The 19,207-nt window shown below is 34.6% G+C and overlaps 1 protein-coding gene across 1 annotated transcript; it reads left to right on the top strand.

Annotated features, from left to right (window-relative positions):
* Window positions 1-1,051: 1,051 nt before the first annotated feature.
* LOC106106672 lies at window positions 1,052-18,940 on the top strand. Its single transcript, XM_013287291.1, has 10 exons — window positions 1,052-1,441; window positions 9,477-9,639; window positions 10,627-10,765; window positions 11,998-12,088; window positions 12,647-12,838; window positions 13,491-13,617; window positions 14,219-14,307; window positions 15,366-15,485; window positions 16,839-16,985; window positions 17,782-18,940. Exons 1-10 carry the CDS (start codon window positions 1,255-1,257, stop codon window positions 17,964-17,966), a joined length of 1,440 nt encoding a protein of 479 aa, XP_013142745.1. The 5' UTR covers window positions 1,052-1,254; the 3' UTR covers window positions 17,967-18,940.
* Window positions 18,941-19,207: the final 267 nt, after the last annotated feature.

The raw sequence follows: 19,207 nt of genomic DNA, 5'->3' as shown, positions 1-19,207 counted from the left end.
AAATATCTGCGACTGTACATGAAATGGTAGGTTGCTAAAAAATTTCCTTACATAATTTATCGGCAAATTATTGCATACAGTAAATTGTGGCACATGTAAGGGAAGGTAAAAAAACAAATAAACAAAGCACTAGTCTCCATAGATATACGCATTTATGTATGTCTTTAATCAGCTATTAAAATTTTTTAAACGTGACCTATCTTTATCTAATCTTCTAAATTAATTTAATACCTGCTGCGAAGGAAGCATTGCTTGACATTGTAAATTTAAAAAAAGATATATAAAACTAACGCTTTTTTTTAAGTTAACATACATATTATTTTTGGTTGTTGTTTTTGAATTTTGATAAGATTTAACTCGGCTCGGCTGTTTTCGTCTCTGTCAGTAATCAGTAAGGACTAAGGACGTGCACTGTCTCATCGAATCGTAAACTAGATTTACAATGTTTTAATCTATATTTACTTTGTATTGAAATAACTTAAAAACAAATTGGCCGATTTCAAAAAAAATCATTAACCATTAAAAAGCTACGTTATCAGTGAGTAATGTAGGCATGTTTTTTTTTTACTATTTTTTTAATTTCTCGCGTGCGATGTCGTGGGCAACAGTAGTATTCAATAATTATGAATCGATTTGTAGTAATACAAACTTTGGATTACGTTACCTATCAGGAAATAATCTTTTAATCTTTTAATCTATTTTATGTGAGTGTTATGAAAAAAAAATTAAAGATAATTAAAGTAGGATCTAGTTGATAAATAATGATATTACGTGTTTTTTCATATACAGCGTGCTTCTATCCAGCATCCGTGGGTCCTTGTGAAGTCTTATTTCGTACCGTTATAATTTTTATGTTGGAACTTTACAATTTGTATGTTTACTAATAAAAATAATAAAAAAAAACCTTTATGAGTACAGTGGTTCATAAATATGGCTTGAACTGAAAATGTATACGTTTTGAAAAATTTAACCCGTAAAAAAAATCGAAACTAACCAAACTGATGCACTTCACTATTTAATACAACTAACTGTCATTCGGTTTCGGTACGCACGCGCAAACGAACCGAATAAACGACAAACGACGTAATCGCTTAAAATTACGCCGGTCGGTCCAAGTTCGTCGACGATTCCGGTTCGGCCAAGTTCGTTGGTCGCTGGTCTGTTCGATTTTCTGACAATAAATACACTGTATTTAAAACTTTAACACAGTAATTTAAACGTTCATACAACAATATTTTGTAAATCAAAGCAAAAATGTCAGTGATGGGTAAAGTTGTTATTCCAAATTTATCGCGAAGGAATTTCGTGAAAATAGGCGCCGCGTTGCAAAGTGTTAAATCAAACAACTATTTTACATACACCCAGGAATTATCGCAACCTTTAGACAGACAACCGGAACGTGTGACTGCCGAAGAGGCGTTCAAGAAATGTTTAAAGTCTGGTAAGTTTTTTGTTGAAATACAAATTCTTTCTCCACGTATAATAGGTATTAAAATTTTGACATCTAAAAAGGTGTGTTATGAATGACCACTAGGTCATGTTTATAATTTTTTTACGCGGTGCTTTTATTATAGTACCAATGTTTAACAAATACTGGGGTTAGTGACCTTTACCCTGTAGGTTACAAATATTCAATTAAATAGTTTAGGTTAAAAAGACTTCCTATACCAACAAGATTTTTACTATAATATGTTTATGTAAACCCAAGATTCTTATGATCAAGGAAAACAATGAAATCTGTTCATATCAAACGGAATTGGACCAGCATAGTTGGCTAAAGCTTAGTAATAATTAGGTGTAGGTTCTGAGCCCCTTATGTGGATGTATTCCATCCATATAAGTTAAAATTCCTTATCCTTTAAATTTAGTCTCATATTTAAGCTAGCAAAACTGCCCGGCAGAGTTTAACTGCAGGGTTAGGTATCTCGGTTCTCCCAGATCACCTGTAACATAAAAAAGTCGCTGGGGTTCTTTGGTTAATCGGCTAGAGTAAAAGTTTTACAAAATACATGCTAGCTATGGAGTTGCAGAAACCATAGCCCCTAATACTACTAAGATTACTAATTAACGGAAGAATTAACTTGTTAGTGAGAATCTTTGACTATATATAAACTGCTACTGGTATAATTTAAAACAAATAAATAAATAAAAAAAAAATATTGTAGCGACCAAAATACTATATCCCAGTGGAATGTATGTAACTGTGATTGGTTATTATAACTGAATATCCTTTAATATCTCCTTTATGAGAGCAGGGGAAATGGGATCATTAAGATTGTTCACGCCTAAACAGTGCTTTTTGATAGGTTGTGAAACTGGTCCGCACTTCCTCCACTCAATGCACAGGAATTTACAATGTGAAAGTGTCAGTGTTGTTTGGGGCTCTATTAGATAGACCATGAAGATTGGTGAAATACAAATAAGAAGGTAGAGAGGTATCTACCTACCCCTCTGGGTACAGGCATGATATATATTGTTTTGTAGCTAAGTAAATTATTGTAAAATAATATTGACTTATAGTTTACAATTCTTACTTACTAATATTATAAATGCGAAAGTTTAGATGGATGGATGTTTGTTAGGATTTGTAGCCTAAACGGCTGAATGGATTTCGATGAAATTTGACATGGACTTAGAGGACAATCTGGAAGAACGCTTAAGCTTTTGTTTTTTTTTAAAATCCCACGTGGATAAAGACGCGGGTGAAAGCTAGTGTTTTTATATTTACATATTCTAATCTTTAATATTGAAAACTTTAAGAAGTAATTGAAATATATTTTATTGTACGTACAATGCAGTCTTATCTCAATGTATGTCAAAGTAAATGTTATTATCATGACATATCATTAATATCTTTTATGCTGATATGTTTTTATGAGTTATATTAACATATATCTTGTACATTTTTTATTATTTTATGTTTCCAATTAACATAAAATGAAATTTTATGAAAATCATATATTTTATATGTATTATCTTTATAATAGAACAAAGTTAATTAATGGTAGGTAATGCCACTGCTATTGCGGATGTTCATGGGCAGTGGTCACATTCCATTTCGGTGGATTCAGGTGGCGGCTTGCTCGTTTGTCACCTTATATTATAAAAAAATGTACAAAACTCTAGAGAATGTGGTTCATTCTTCGTTTTAATTATGAGCCCTATTGAGGGTCTATCATGAATATTTATGTGACTTCATCAACAAAATGAGAATAAGATTTGTTGGTGTACTTTGCACATTTAAATCTAAATTTTTCGTTTATGTTACGAAAACGTTCTTAGAATATTCGAGGTAAGCCTTCTGTTCTGTTCCCCCAAAGATAGAAGAAAACCCAAACTAACTAAGGAATATCTTTTTAAATCTCTTTTAATATAACACAACTTATATTGTAGCAATGAGTATTATTTTGTATTTAAATAAATAAATCCTTTATTATTTCACTTTAAAAATATTTGATGATTATGATTAATTTTGAATTTTTGTTTGTGTTGAAATAGCTCAAAAACTATTAGATCAATTTCAAAAATTCTTTTACCATTTAAAAGCAATTATCACTGAGTAACATAGGCTATATTTCTTACTATTTTTTTTAATTCCATGTGGACGAAGTCGGAACAACTTGTATTACGTAAATCAAATAGTGAATAATGCAAGTTTTATTTGAATTTTATTAAAAGCAATGTAACCATTGTCTTTGTAAGTAGGTAAAGTAGGCCATGACCTCATTGTAAACAGGGTGACCTGAATGGCTTCAGTATCAACCCTATAATATCACAGATGATTACATGAAATTGGATATTTCCTCTATTTTTTAATAACCACACTATTACACTATTTTTAATAACTAATTATTTATCTATCTATACTTCTATATGTATATCTACTTCTATATTAATATAATAAAGCGTAAACACACAATACTTTTTGCCATAGGATATCAGCAATCACAGCGTATTTTTGAACAATCGTCATCATCATCAGAGGCACTACAGCCGCGGGTGGGCCTGGGCCTGGTCCAGCAAATTCCTCCATTTCGGTCTATCTTGGGCTTTTTTTTATAATATATTTTTGAATAATACCTTATTTAACAAAAGCCCTAATCGTACGACGCGCTTAAGGCTATATATTTTTACTTTATTAAACTTAGGGGATAAATAAATTGGGAAAACCTTAGGGTGAGTTGCACCATATCGCCGGTTACCGTTAAAGTTAAAATTATCTGTAACTGTAATATTTGGAATAACCTTAAAATTTATTAAGGGTGAGTTACATTAACTAACTATAAACCTTAACCAGCACATTCCCGATGGTTACGTCTGCGGATGTTCATGATATTCGCTACACCAGTTTTGCGCTGGTCAAAATGACGTCATATTTGACACTAATCATAACCGCCCGATTTCGGGCGGTTATAGTTAGCGTTACGGTCAGTGTCAGTTCGGTAGTGTCAACTGTCACAAGCTCTTATCTTCAAAAGTACAAATAATGGAAAAAGTAATGGAAAAAGAAAATCTCTACTATTATCCTATACGTAATCCAGAAGAATAAAGTCTTGCGTGCTCGGAAATAATGGATTTCCAAGATGGAACTCGAAATTTGTCCAAACATTCAGTTTGGACAAATTTCCGAGTGTCTAAGGCCATAGCAACAGCGCTCGTCCCTTTTCTCTTATTTAAAAAAATGTCCTCCATAAAAGGACAATTTATAATATGCATTGACAGGACAATTTATGATATGGAAAATAAATAAGATGCATTTATATTTGTATAATTTTATTGCTTCATTTTTGGCACTACATATTTGAGTAGTAAAGTAAATACAGTTTCAATAATGAGCCAAACTAGTTTATTTTCTCAAGAGTACCATTTTCTCCATCTCTGTGGGCAAAAAGTTTATGTCACTATAAAATACCATGCGTATGATACATAAATGTAATCGGCGAAATATGAATTTCCAAACATTTTAATTTACGTAAATATCATTCTTGACACCATCTTGACAATTTAGTGACACTCAGGTTCAAATGTTTCCATTGTAAAAACGAAAAACACATAAAACCTCTGTGAGAATATGTTTTTGCACTTGTAACCCTATTATAACTTTTACGATAACCAGCGATTTGATGCAACTCACCCTTAATGTGGGTAAGGGACCATAAATTACAAGCTGCCAACATCAAGGAAGCAAGGTCGTCATTTATGCATCTAAATTTTGACATTTGACAAATGTAAACAATAAAATAATGTTACTATAATATAAAAGGGTCAAATACGATTTGTTGATAATAAACTTGTTGATAAGTTAGCAATAATCAGTAAGGTCGGCGGTAAAGCTAGTTACACACTCCATTTTGTTTTCATGTTATACTTAACCGAACCATCCGACTGTTCAGTTAAAACTGAGCGTGTATAATAGGCATAATAACATAAATAGCAACATCAGAAAAAGTTATAGATCGAATATTGCGATAATTCAACACAAAGTATAACGTACAGCCCTTCGTCCTGTACAACTGTAATTTCATACTAGTGGTTAGCCACCGCATTTACAGGTATATAAATAAACAATGACGTCACCTTATCCAACAAAATTGTCGCTTTCAGCTCCGAGTTAAAATTATCCATTCAACGCTGTTATCGTTGTTATTTTCATTGTCAAAACCTGAATGAAAACAAAAAGTTATCATCACATTAAAAGCAATATACACGCGTAATTAGAAACTTCTGGAAAAGTCGATTGTCGTTTGTCCTTAGCGTTTCTGTAGTGAAGACTTCAGATTATTTAAAAAGGCAAAGACCTTATGAAAATATATTTTGTGTGTTGACCTTGAAGATCGTGTGAATGTATTTAACGCTATTATTATTCATTATTGTTGAAATCACATGCTTATTTGTGGTATGGGTTTCGACACTTGGCAGAAACATTTAAAACTCCGAATTTACTGATATAAAACCTTCTCATAGTTTTGTTAAAGATAATAAGAGGCTTTGTTTCTAGGGAGTTGAAACTGATAGATGTATGCCCTAATTATTCATTTTAAATAGATTAAGGGTGAAATTGACTTAGGGGTTAACCCACCGAGGGGATTTTAGTAGGTCAAATTCCACATAAGGCCCTCCGCCCATAGGGTAGGGTATCTTTGGTAGATTTCCCCCCGACGTAAAAAATTGTTAAACACTTAACTTGTAATGATATCAATGACTTGTTTATACTGTTAGTATTGGCAGTTTATACGATTTTATGCAGCAGTAAAATAGTTTTCTGATATAGTAACTAGGTTAATAATATGTAAACATCTCGCATGCAATCATGTAATACGTTTTATCTTAGCCTATTAAAAACAGAGCATTCTTGTTTTTTATTCGAGTTTCAATTGTTTATAACCTTTGTTGTCTCTCTTCTTTTCAAAGAGAATGAGCAGGATGGCAATATGTTAAGCTCGGGAGTGAAAACTCGTGGTTGTGGTAGATAAACTGAGGACTTCGATATCTCGAAGCTATGACGTCATTCTACATTAAGGTCAGCATAAATACGAAACGCAATATCTCTGTTTATTACATCTATTTAAACATTCCAAATGTTTTTTTTATTCTACGCGAAATTTTGTCATTGTCAAGGTTGTTTTGATTATTTTTAACACGAAAACAAAAACATATAGTCATCTCGCTCATCTGTTTGACGAAAACCGAGACAGGCATATTTTTATACAATTTTATACAAGTGTATTCCCATTGACGTTGATGATCCAGTGTTCCTTCTGCTTAGCCCTTCTCGTGTTTTATTAAGTAGTGCAAATCAACGATAAAAAACCTGGCCAATTTATCCTTGGCTTTTGTTTTTAAAAGTTTACCTCTACTTATTTTCATTCCAGTTTTCCTCTAACCTTGCAATACAGTATTCATACTACCATGACCCAGTCACTGTATTCAAGTGAATAATAAACGAAATACGTCTATACATATAATAAAATTAGAGTGTCTCTAATATCAAAAGATGATGTATTTGCGATGCTGATAACGAAAAATAAACATTTTTTTATAGCATTTAAACATTTTTTGTCTCTGTCTGTCCGCAAGCCGCGTTTGTTCCGGGTAATCTCCGAAACGGCTGCGCCGTTTTCGATCGGACTTTCACTTAAGGGTAGCTGACATAGACGGGCACATTATAGGATATTTTTTTTATCTTAATATTGTGTGGACGAAGTCGCGGGCAACACCTAGTGTTATAATAAAAGAATCGCTAGACTGGGTATCGAAATATAATAACGTTGTTCTTACTAATAATATAAATGCGAAAGTTTAGATAATTGTTAATGTGTATGTCCAGAACAGCTCAACGGATCTATGTATATTTGGCACACATATAGTCTGGAAGAACACATAGGCTAGTCTATACTATTTTAATAAAGCGAACACCCACAATTCTTTGTTGCCTAAGATGTCAGCTTGCTTTAGGCTATATCTTTTCACGCCATTAAACTTAGGGGGTAAATATTTTGGGTAATAACCCTAATGTGGGAAAGAGACCATAAGTTGCTGCCAACATCAAGGAAGCAAGATTGCCAAGGTTTGTCATGTCATGTCATTTTGACATTAGCTATTGATAATTAACAAATGTAAACAGTAAAATAAAGTTTTTATAATTTCAAGCGGATGAAGCCGCACGAGAACAGCTAGTACACAATAAAGTCGCGGGCAAAAGCTATATTATTTAAATGAATGTCTTTGAAAGTGACATTTCATTAGTTTACAAGTAACATAAGCCAAAAGGAACAAATGGTTTGAATAAGGTCGAAAAGGGGAACTCGGTCGATACTCCGTGCGTCAAATTGAATGATCGTTGACCTCTTTATTGCTCAAGTGTGTATTACAAGACTCGGTAAATGTTTATAACCGGCGTCCACTGACAAAACACATTAGTGGAATCATGTTATCTCTTTCAATTTGTTTGAAAAAGACGCGACAGCAATGTAGTTGTATACATACGATCAAATTTTTTTTATATCTGTGATCTTGATGTTTTGGTAATAACTGATATGTCCAAACTTCTATACTAATGTATTATTAAAATGAGGAAAGATCTGTATTTTTTTTTATGTTTGCTTGTATTGAAATAACACAAAAACTACTGAGCAATTTCAAAATTTCTTTCATCATTAAAAAGCTATGTTATCAGTGGGTAACATAGGCTATCTATACTATTGTAATAAAGCCTAAACACACACTTCTTTGTTGCCTATGATGTCAGCAAGCACTGCATATTTTCGAATAACTATTTTTTTATTATATATGATAATTTGACAAATGTGATCAATAAAATGTTTTTTTTATAATTCATGCGGATGAAGTCGCATGGGAACAGCCCTTATTTTATAATTTCACGCGGGCGAAGTCGCAAACAGCTGGTCTTTAGTAAAGTTACATTAAGAGTCATAATTATACCTCGTAATTGCTTATACTTGTTAATATTAATTACTTTATCACAATAACGTCATGAACTAAAGTCCAAAGAACCGGTGAAAGATCAGTCGTTCAACGCAATTTATGATAACACACACCTCTAAAATTAAAAACAATACGTACATAAACATTTAAGATTCACAAAGTTATCGTACCCCTTTACTCCGACTTGTTAACCCTCGGCTTTATGTCCATACGATTGGTCACCCTCGTCAGGTCTTTCGTGGGCTCTATCGAGTCCATCAGGACCACTTTGGAGTCCATCAGGACCAATTTAGAAATGCCTTATGTAGATGCAAAAGTATACTCAGTAAAACTAAATCAGGAGATGTCTGTCTTATCTTAAAGGTATCAAGGTGGATGTAAAAATGCATTTATCCAGTGCTTAAATAACTTATGTTATGCAACTAGAGGATGAGGACATAAACAAGAAAGTGTTAAGATTGAATGTGGGCTACAAAGGTAGAGAAAGACCGAAGAAAGTACAGATTGTGTAATAAGGGATATGAAGAAGGGAGTGGATTCAGGTATGACGGCTGATAGAAATGTATGAAAGTGCAGCACATACTGTGCCGATCGTAGGGACAAGGGCAAGTTAATGATGATGCCAAGTTCGCAGTAGGCTAGTAGTTTATTTTTTTTTGTGACTGATATGTCACTGTTTGCCATTGAGAGGCATTTACAGATTCACCGGGCTTGAGGTGGCCGAGCGCAGATGGCGCTTAGCCTAAACCTCTTTTATGAGTAACTAGGCTCGAGGGGGGCCGTTACTTCGTTATTATTACTGGATTGGGAGGCCACCGAGCTCTTAGATCGCTTCGGTGGTCGCTCCATAAACTAGTAGTTTAGTCAAATACCGATAATTTAGTGGATAACAATTCTCTACCGATCAAAAGTCGTTCGCAATATCAGTAAAGTACACAAGTGAATGTTTTGGAAGATCTTTGTTACGAACTAGGCATTCACACAAATTGTTATAATTGAATATGGTTTACATTATATGTCTATCTTTTCAGGTCAGACTGTGTACGCGCAGGGAGCCGCTGCAACCCCTGTGCCCCTACTCAACGCGATGACGGACGTCGGCAAGTCGGGCAGTTTACGTGACATTAAGGTCGTCCACATGCATACGGAGAAGGAGGCGCCTTATGTCGCTCCTGAATGCAAGGATATATTCAGGTATAAAGCATTGTATTTTATAAAAATATGATTCGCATCGCACGAGTCTACGGAGTGCCAAATATCATCGTTACCATCTCGACGGTTGGCATTCCACAACGACGAGGTTTTTACGTACTTCCTTACCTCGTACAGCCGCGTTGTGGAATACTATGTCCTCAGCGGTACAACAGTTACGATTTAGAGGCCTTCAAGAAAAGAGCGTACCCTCAAAGACCCCCCTAATGTTTGTGGGCATCGGTCACTTCGCTATTATACCGAATTGTAATAGCCGCTAGCTCGTTTGCTACCTTATACTAAATTTAAAAAATTGTTCATGGTTTATGTGAGGTATTGTAACCGTTTCTTTAAATTTTACATAACAGAATTTATCTTATCGTCAGTACGATGGATACAAATACCTGATAAAGTATAGGTACTTGATCATTGATAATTGAAATATTGACAAACGGATAGATAGTTTGATTGTAAAACTACCATCTGATGTCCAATGTTATGTAGCAGTCATCTTTTTTGATACCAAAAGATGGCACATAAGCATTTTGACATGTAAAATTGACGTTGCTCAAAGATGTCTAAAACTTAGTTATAGTCTTCCATCTTATGCTATACTAGCTGTCTCCTCGACTTCGCCCGCGGCGTTGAAAATAACTTTTATAACTTTAAACTGTCGTGGTTTTTCTAAATATAATGTTCGTAAGATACGGGTTTCTTACCACGATTGGGTTGTTTTAGCTCCCGATATTTCGGCACAGTTGCATGCGCCATGTTCGCGGGCTAACTAAGACGTGGTAAACAACTCTTATCTTACGAACATTATAAAAAATAACTTATTAAGTTACAGACTATGTCTTCCATCTATGTCAAATTCCAGCGAGATCTGTTAAGGCGTTCTGGAAATGCATAGGAACAAACATTCATCAAAATTTTCGTATTTATTAGTAAGAAGTATAATTTAAGAGCTTATTTGACGTTCTTAATTTACAGATCGGTATCTCTGTTCATGGCAGCGAACGTTCGCAAGTCGGTAGCAGAAGGCAGATCGGACGCGATCCCCATCTTCCTGCAGGACATTCCTAAGCTGTTCCACAGGAAGATCATACAGCCCGACATTGCTCTCATACAGGTTATTTTGAACTTTATTACGACTGAGAAAGACTCATTATAAAACGATTTGGTACTCATCATCAACTTGCCCTTGTCCCTTATGGAGGGTCGGCACAGTATGTGCTGCTCTTCCATACATCTCTATCAGCCGTCATATCTGAATCCACTCATTTCTTAAGCATATCCTCTTTCACACAATCCATCCATACTTACTTCGGTCTTCCTCTTCCTTTGTAACCATCCACATTCATTCTTAACACTTTCAGGTTTATGTCCCCATAACATGTCATGTATTAGTACTAAATTAAAAAAAATGTTCTAAACTCAAAACATTGTAACGAATTTTGTCTGTGTGTTTGTGTGCGCTAATCTCAAAAACTAGTTGACCGATCTGAACGCGATTTCCTTTAAATTATTATGGTTAGTTTAACTTCAAATTTAGTGTTTTTTCTATCTCAATAAGTGTTTAAATAAAAATCTTATATCAATTTTAATGGTTAACAAGGTCATGGTTTGTTGGTACGTTTAACAAATGTCAATTTACTGTTGGAATCTAATTGCGTATGATGGACGTCCTATTAATTATCCTTTGACAACTCTTAACCTATTGACGATCTCGTTGTTATTGTAATCGAAGTCTTATTACGTAGGAATAAAGTTGATATTGCTATAATTTACGAATTACGTAAATAACCGCTTCCAATAAAAACATAACTTATGGTTACATTTTGCCCGCTTTAACATCTTAGCACTGCAGGGCTGGCTCGCCCGGTGTAATACCACGACCACACAGGAAACAGGCGTGAAATGGAAGCAATTCCGTGTTTAGTCTGATGAGTGTGGTGCCGGAGGCCTAATTTTAGTCCCTTTCCCTTTACACACTTTTCTTAAGAGGAACGGATGGGAAGGAAAAGTGGATTTGACGGTGGAGGAGAAGCATAGGAAGGGGAAATATTCTCTTTATGTGCGTCTCCTCCTCCGTCAATTAAGGGTAGGCAACGCATCTGCAATTGCGGATGTTTATGGGCAGCGGTCGCTTTCCATTTCGGTGGATTCAGGTGGCCGCTTGCTCGTTTGCCGCCTTATATTATAAAAAAAAACTTCAGAAACCCAGCATTAGAAACCATATTACCGCACTTAGGGTTTTTAACTGTTTAAAGAACTAAGGGAGACCCATAATGTTGGGTTTTATCAGGTTATCGGCAGTTATAGTTTCGGCAGTTATTGTAATTTAAAAATGTAACTTTCTAGGTATCTCCCCCCGACCAACATGGTTACTGCAGCTTGGGAACGTCGGTCGACTGCGTGAGGTCAGCACTCGTTAATTCTAAGATTATTATAGGTAAGAAGAATTACATTTATAAAGAAAAAATCATATATCTTTAATGATTCATCTGAAAATTTTAACTGTACATCGCAAACTTATTTATTTAAAGATAAAATTCCCCCCTTTCCTATTAAAGATTTAAAAAATGACTTATATGTTTATTTTATTAACTAGCTTTCGCCCGCGACTCCGTCCGCGTGGAATTAAAAAACACAAAATTGAGTAGCCTATGTGTTCTTCCAAACTGCCCTCTATATCTATACCTAATTACATCGAGATCCGTTCAGCAGTTTAAGCTACAAACTCTAACAAATATGCATCCGTCTAAGCGTTCGCATTTATATTACCAGCTTACGCCCGCGATTTCGTCCGCGTGAATTAAAAAACAAACAAAAGTGAGTAGCCCAAGTGTTCTTCCAGACTCTCTACATTTATGCCAAATTTCATGGAGATCCGTTCAGCCGTTTACAAACTCTTACAAACATTCATCCATCTAAACTTTCGCATTTATAATATTAGTATGATACATCTATATTAAATACAAAAAATTGTTTGCTTTTACGTTTTTTCTAGCTCAAATCAACGTAAACATGCCTCGAACATTCGGTGATGCGATTATCCATGTATCGCATATCGATTTCGCGGTCGAAGATAATACTCCGTTACCTGAACACGGCAGTAAAGGACCTGCGAGTCCTGAAGAGATGAAGATAGGTCAGCTGATCGGTGATAATCTGGTAGAAGATGGAGCTACGTTACAGATGGGTAAGATTTACAAAAATCACTTCGAAAAAAAAATTTGTACTCATAAACGAGGTTTAGGGTAAGCGCCATCTGTAAATCTGTAAATGCCTCTTCAAGGCAAACAGTGGCCATTCAGTGACAAAAAAAAATCCGAGAAAAAAAAACGGAAACCTGCAAACTACCGTTCGGATATTTTTTTTTGTATAGTATGGAATCATAATATTTGAGGACTTTTAAGTACAAATCATATAATACATATAATCGATTGTTTTTTAAAAGTGGAACACCACCAATGAACGTGACTGTACTTACATAGGAGGGACAAACATTAACCTAATATCAATCAGATAACTAAGTTACCATTTTATTTGCAATATTTTTGAATTTTGTATACTAATATTGCTTGACCGAGCCAAGGGCCATAAAGGGCTGTAGAGCTAAGGAAGAAGAAGAATATTGGTTGGGCAAAGCAAAGCTTTAGCGCGACGCGATGATGCCATAAATAAGAAAGTATTCAAAACAAAAGTTGACCTCAAAAAGAGGACATGCTTGAGGGAGTGAATTCATATATAAGAGTTAGAAATGTATGGAATATATACTGTGCCGACCCTTTGTAGGAACAAGGGCGAGTTAATGAATGGCAATACGGAATTTTAATATTTTTAATTAATAGGTATTGGAAGTATCCCAGACGCGGTGCTGTCCGCGCTGAAGAACCACAAGGACTTGGGCATCCATTCGGAGATGTTCAGTGTGGGCGTTATCGACCTCGTCCGCAGGGGATGTGTTACTAATAACAAGTACGTATATACTAATACCGATATTTTGCCGGTGCAGCACAACACTAACTCGTATGCGTCCCATCCCTATGACAGCTGTCAACGTCAAATAAGCGCACCGTATTTGGCGGTGTTTTAGTATTGAAGCGTAACAACGATTTATTGTCTAAAAATACATTATTTTAAATGTAAATTAAATTCATGTTATCTATTTTTTTCTCTACTTTATTTCCTAGGTTTTTATTAATACCGGTCACCTGTAAGTTTGTTAGCGCGATGTTAAAAAAAGAAAGTCCTGTCAAAATAGGTCCAGCAGTTCCGAAATTTACCCATTACAAATATTATTATTTTCGTTATTAACAAGTTACATGTAATGTTATCGAAAAATATTTTTTTAATAATAAACAATTCATTTACACTAACATTATAAAGAGTAAAGATTTACATTATTGTACGTAGTGAAATAACTCAAAAACTACTGGACCTATTTTAAAAATTATTTCACCATTAAAAAGCTACTTTATCAGTGATATAGGCTATATTCTTATTTTTCCAATTTCACACACGAAGTCGCGAGCAACAACTAATTATATGTGTAGTGGTAATTGTAATTCTTTTACAGGAAGAAAACTCACAAGGGTCGTATTGTGGGCAGTTTTCTTGTTGGCAATCGCGAACTATACGACTTCGTGGATAATAATCCCTTTATAGGTGAGAATCTTTTTAAATCCTTTCTAAATAATGTTTTTTTATTTTTATGTCTATACTAATATTAAAAAGCGATTTCCATTTTTGTATCTATTGAAATAACTCAAAAACTACTGAGCCGATTTAAAAAAAAACTTTTACAAAAAATACCTACTTACTACTTACTTACTAACTTTTACAAAAAAATACCTAATAATAAGTTATTGCCTAGTAATATGGGCAAAATTTCACGTGCACGAAGTCACAAGTAAATATTAAAAAATTGATTTGAAAGATTTCACCGATTTTTAAATAGACTAGTGTATGTATGATTCTGCACGATACGCCATGTTGTGACGTATCGTGACGTCACAGATCTAAAGTTAGGTTTATTTTATGTACTTTTCCAATTATATTTGACAGATGTGAACCTTTTGTTACAAATTTATTAGAAATTTCCCTTTTTTCTGATTTATTCTACCTAGAACAGCTTAGTTATCAGTTACTTTTCTAAAAAATAGTTTAATACGGTCATAAATGTGCTATTAGAGTTTTCAGCCTAAACTGCTAAGTGGATCTCGAAAACATTTGACACATTTCACAGTGGTAGAGCCCGCTTTAACATCTTCGCACTAATGGGTCGGCTCGCCCCCAGTAATACCACGACCACACAGAAAACAGGCGTGAAGTGGAAGCGATTCCGCTTTTCGTCTGATGAGTGTGGTGCCGGAGGCCTAATTTTAGTCCCTTTCCCTTTATACCCTTTTCTTAAAAGGAAAGGATGGGAAGGAAAAGTGGATTAGACGGTGGAGGAAACGCATAGGAAGGGGAAATTACCTCTTCACGTGGGTCTCCTCCTTTGTCAGTTAAGGGTAGGCAACGCATCTGCAATTGCGGATGTGGATGTTTATGGGCAGCGGTCGCTTTCCATTTCGATGGATTCAGTTGGCCGCTTGCTCGTTTGCTACCTTATGTTATATAAAAAAAACATAGATAACAAAATCTGAAATGACACACTTCTGTTTTTTTAATTCCACACAGACACAGTTAAATGTAAATAAATAAAATAATGTTTGTTCCAGAAATGTTGGAGATAGATTACGTGAACAATACTCACATTGTGTCACTGCAGCCGACGATGACAGCTATCAACTCCTGCATTGAAGTGGACCTTACCGGACAAGTTTGTGCTGATTCCATCGGTGAGTTAAATCTTCATATAGACTAGCTGTTCCCCTACGACTTCATCCGCATAACATGAAAATTTTATTTCATTGTTTACATGCGTCAAATAATCAATTGCAAATGTCAAAATGACTGACAAACCATGGCAACCTTGCTTTCTTGATGTTGACAGCAACTTATGGTCTCTTTCCCACATTAGGATTTTTATCCAAAATATTTACCCCCTTAATGGCTTGAAAATATATAGCCTAAAGCGTGACGTAAGTGTAGGGCTTTTTATTAAAAAATGAATTATTCAAAAATATGCTGTAATTGCTGACATCTTAGGCAACAAAGAAGTGTGTGTTTACGCTTTATTATAATAGTATAAATATAGATGGGTGAGAGACTATTTGTTTTAAGCGCCATTAGGTTAATTGTTCAGGAGAGCCATTAAGAAAGCAAATCCTGAAAATAATTTTAATTGAAAGATTTTCATGTCGGTCCTAGATTAAAATTACTATAATTCTGTATACTTCATTATTTATCTCATATTTAAAATTCGCTGATTCCGAATATATAAGTCAATATCGCGTAAAATGGCGGTTGAAAGAAATAGCCTTTCACTCGTCGATATATCATCCTAATCCTACTCCCGTAGTACAGATTTTTTTCAAATAACTCTATCATACGTCATCTCAGTCACTCCCTTCTTGATACTTTTCACGAAATCCATCTCTTTCTATATCTACCTCTACTGATACCACACTCGTAACTAACAGTGGTAGTGCCCGCTTTAACATCTTAGCACTGCAGGGCTCGCCCCCAGTAATACCACGACCACACAGAAGACAGGCGTGAAATGGAAGCCATTCCGTGTTTCGTCTGATGAGTGTGGTGCCAGAGGCCTAATTTAAGTCCCTTTCTCTTTACCACCCTTTTCTTACAAGGAGAGGACGGGAACGGGAAGTGGATTTGACGGTAGAGGAGATACATAGGAAGAGGAAATATCCTCTTGATGTGCGTCTCCTCCTCCGTCGTATAAGGGTAGGCAACGCATCTGCAATTGCGGATGTCTATGGGCAGTGGTCGCTTCGCCACTCTGGCGGATTCAAGTGTCCGCTTGCTCGTTTGCCACCTTATTTTATAAAAAAAAAAATAACAATCTTGTAATAAGCCCCGATGATAACTTACCTCTTAATTTCTCTACCGGAGCTACACTCAAACTTCCTCTTACCTCCACATAACCAAGTGGTACAGTCAACTATTAGCTTAACAAACATAAAACAATCCGAGCCACTCAGTGGGAACATCTAGTTGTGGTGATGATGATGATGAACATAAAAAAGCAGTCTATCACAGGAATTCAAGCACTAGTATTAATTTGTTAGGTACCCGGATGTACTCCGGCTTTGGTGGTCAAGTGGACTTCATCCGTGGTGCTGCTGAGTCGGTGGACGGCCGCGGGAAGCCCATCATCGCCCTCGTCTCCACCACCAAGAAGAATGAGACCAAGATAGTGCCGACACTTAAAGTTGGTAAGTAAAGAAGTAAAAAAAAACAATTGGTCCTAAACTTTCCCTAGTCTCGGAGTGGGCACAGTATGTGCTCTTTAACAACAACAGGCTTGTCATTGGCTAACGAATTTTAGAGTACACTAGCTTTCGGCCGCGACTCCGTCCGCTTGGAATTAAAAGAAAAGCAAATATCCTATGTGTTCTTCCAGACTATCCTCAACATCGATGCTAAATTTCATCGAGATCCGTTCAGCTGTATAGGCTACAAACTGTAACAAACATCCATCCATCCATCCAAACTTTTGCATTTATAATATTAGTAGGATTATTATATTAGCTATATGTTGTTATATTCCTATTTTTGATTTCTGTGTATAATTTGATTTTTTTTCTTATTCATTAACAATTTTTTATTGTATTTCAACTATGTTTTGTAATATTATGTATTATCACATAGATATAGTGTCACATTAGATTTCTGTAAAGATGCTATATTCTCGTTATTAAATAAATAAAAAATATATTTTGCTATGAAAAGTCAATATTACATTTTTGATACCAAATATACAAGATGAATGTTTTAAAATTAACGAACTCTCTTGTGAAATTAAAAGATATAGCCTGTTATAAATTCCCTATCTAACGGTGACAGAATTTTTAAAATCGGCCCAGTAGTTTTTGATTTATTTCAATACATATAAAAATACAAATCATTCTTCTTTATAATATTAATATAGATTACACGCGGACGATTTCGCGAACAACAGCTAGTTATATAAATAAATAATAAACATTTACGGTGTTTTTTCTAATCCAGGAGCGGGTGTAGTAACAACGAGAGCGCATGTCCACTACGTGGTTACGGAACAAGGTATCGCGTATCTATTCGGTAAGACGTTACGTCAGCGAGCGTACGAACTGATCAAGATCGCACACCCAGATCATCGCGAGGCGCTGGAGAAATCCGCCTTCGAACGCCTTAAGTGTATGCCAGCGCCTTAACTGCGCTATAATGTTGCCAGCGTAGAAATTACTACCGTTTTAGTAGATTTATCCCTTTCTAAACTTAACGGAAAAATAAGTTGGATTAATTGTAGAATATGTGGGGGGTGGTCTCACTGAATAATGGTAATTATTGAGCGCAATTTTCCAACTTTACTGGCCAACAGTATAGGCTTTAAGGGAAATGCATAACAATGCATTTTTTGACGTTTGAAAACAGATGTAACATTGATAGTATAGTAAACAATTTTGATACTAAACTAACCAATGTTGAATATTTCGACGTAATAATAGCAATTGATTTAGTTCTGAAAGGGATAGATGTCTGTTTTAGAGTGAGCAAAATTCAACGAATGTTAGTAATATTTTCTTTTTTCTAAAATATACATTTATAGAAAGTCAATAAGATTTATTAAATTTTGTGACGGTTGTATTGTACAGCAAACCGTTTTAACATTAGTTAATCTTTGACATAAAAAGGTATGCTTTGAGGTACAGTCACTAAGAAAATAACTAAAGCAAATATTTTTTTCTTATCGACTATACCTTTAAACCGTTAACTATAAGTATATTTTCAAGTTCTTAATCTACTTATTGTGTATTTTATTTAAAAACAGACTGCCATTGTTATATACATTTGACGTAATATGTATTATGTAAAAGTGCATTTTCTTCAATGAATTTATTTTTAATGTTTCGCACTAGAATTAAGAATAACTTTATTTTTAAGCACGTTTTTTCGAATTTATAATCATTTGCTAGTTTAAAAATTGTATTCTATGTTTATTTTTTAATGTAAATCGCGAAATACTTGTAATTATATTTTTTTGACTTGTTTTCATTGCTGTTTATAGTTTGCAAATCTTTAAATGTGTTTATCTGTTATTTTTAATCGAAAAAATAAACTAAAAATGCATACTTGTACTTTGTTCTATTTTACGTGTAAACAATATTAATAAAAAAATATTTAAAAATATGTTTTTCATTTATTTATAAAAGCAGAATGGGATTAGGCCTATAAATCCGGTTATACACACCAGTCCAAAAAAGAATTCACGCTAACTCAATCCTTCAAGAGTTTCCTTTTATAACACTGCAGTAGTTTTATCTGTGGCAAAAATCGATATTGGTAGTTTTTGGTAATTAATAAACTTACGGTGACCATACAACTATATATTTTATTAATAGAATGTCCAAAATGTTGTATATATGTATTAAATAATTCAACTACAGTTTTACAA

The sequence above is a fragment of the Papilio polytes genome, unplaced genomic scaffold (genome assembly GCF_000836215.1).
Source record: "Papilio polytes unplaced genomic scaffold, Ppol_1.0 DF822178.1, whole genome shotgun sequence".
In the NCBI taxonomy this organism is placed as follows: Eukaryota; Metazoa; Arthropoda; class Insecta; order Lepidoptera; family Papilionidae; genus Papilio; species Papilio polytes.
This window is presented reverse-complemented; position numbering and strand designations above follow the sequence as displayed.

Excerpts from the sequence above, each read along its gene's own strand:
- LOC106106672 (XM_013287291.1), top strand. The coding sequence starts at position 1,255 with ATGTCAGTGATGGGTAAAGTTGTTATTCCAAATTTATCGCGAAGGAAT. Across the intron at positions 12,839-13,490 it reads TGGAGCTACGTTACAGATGG|GTATTGGAAGTATCCCAGAC; the intron begins GTAAGATTTACA and ends TTTAATTAATAG. Across the intron at positions 14,308-15,365 it reads GGATAATAATCCCTTTATAG|AAATGTTGGAGATAGATTAC; the intron begins GTGAGAATCTTT and ends TGTTTGTTCCAG.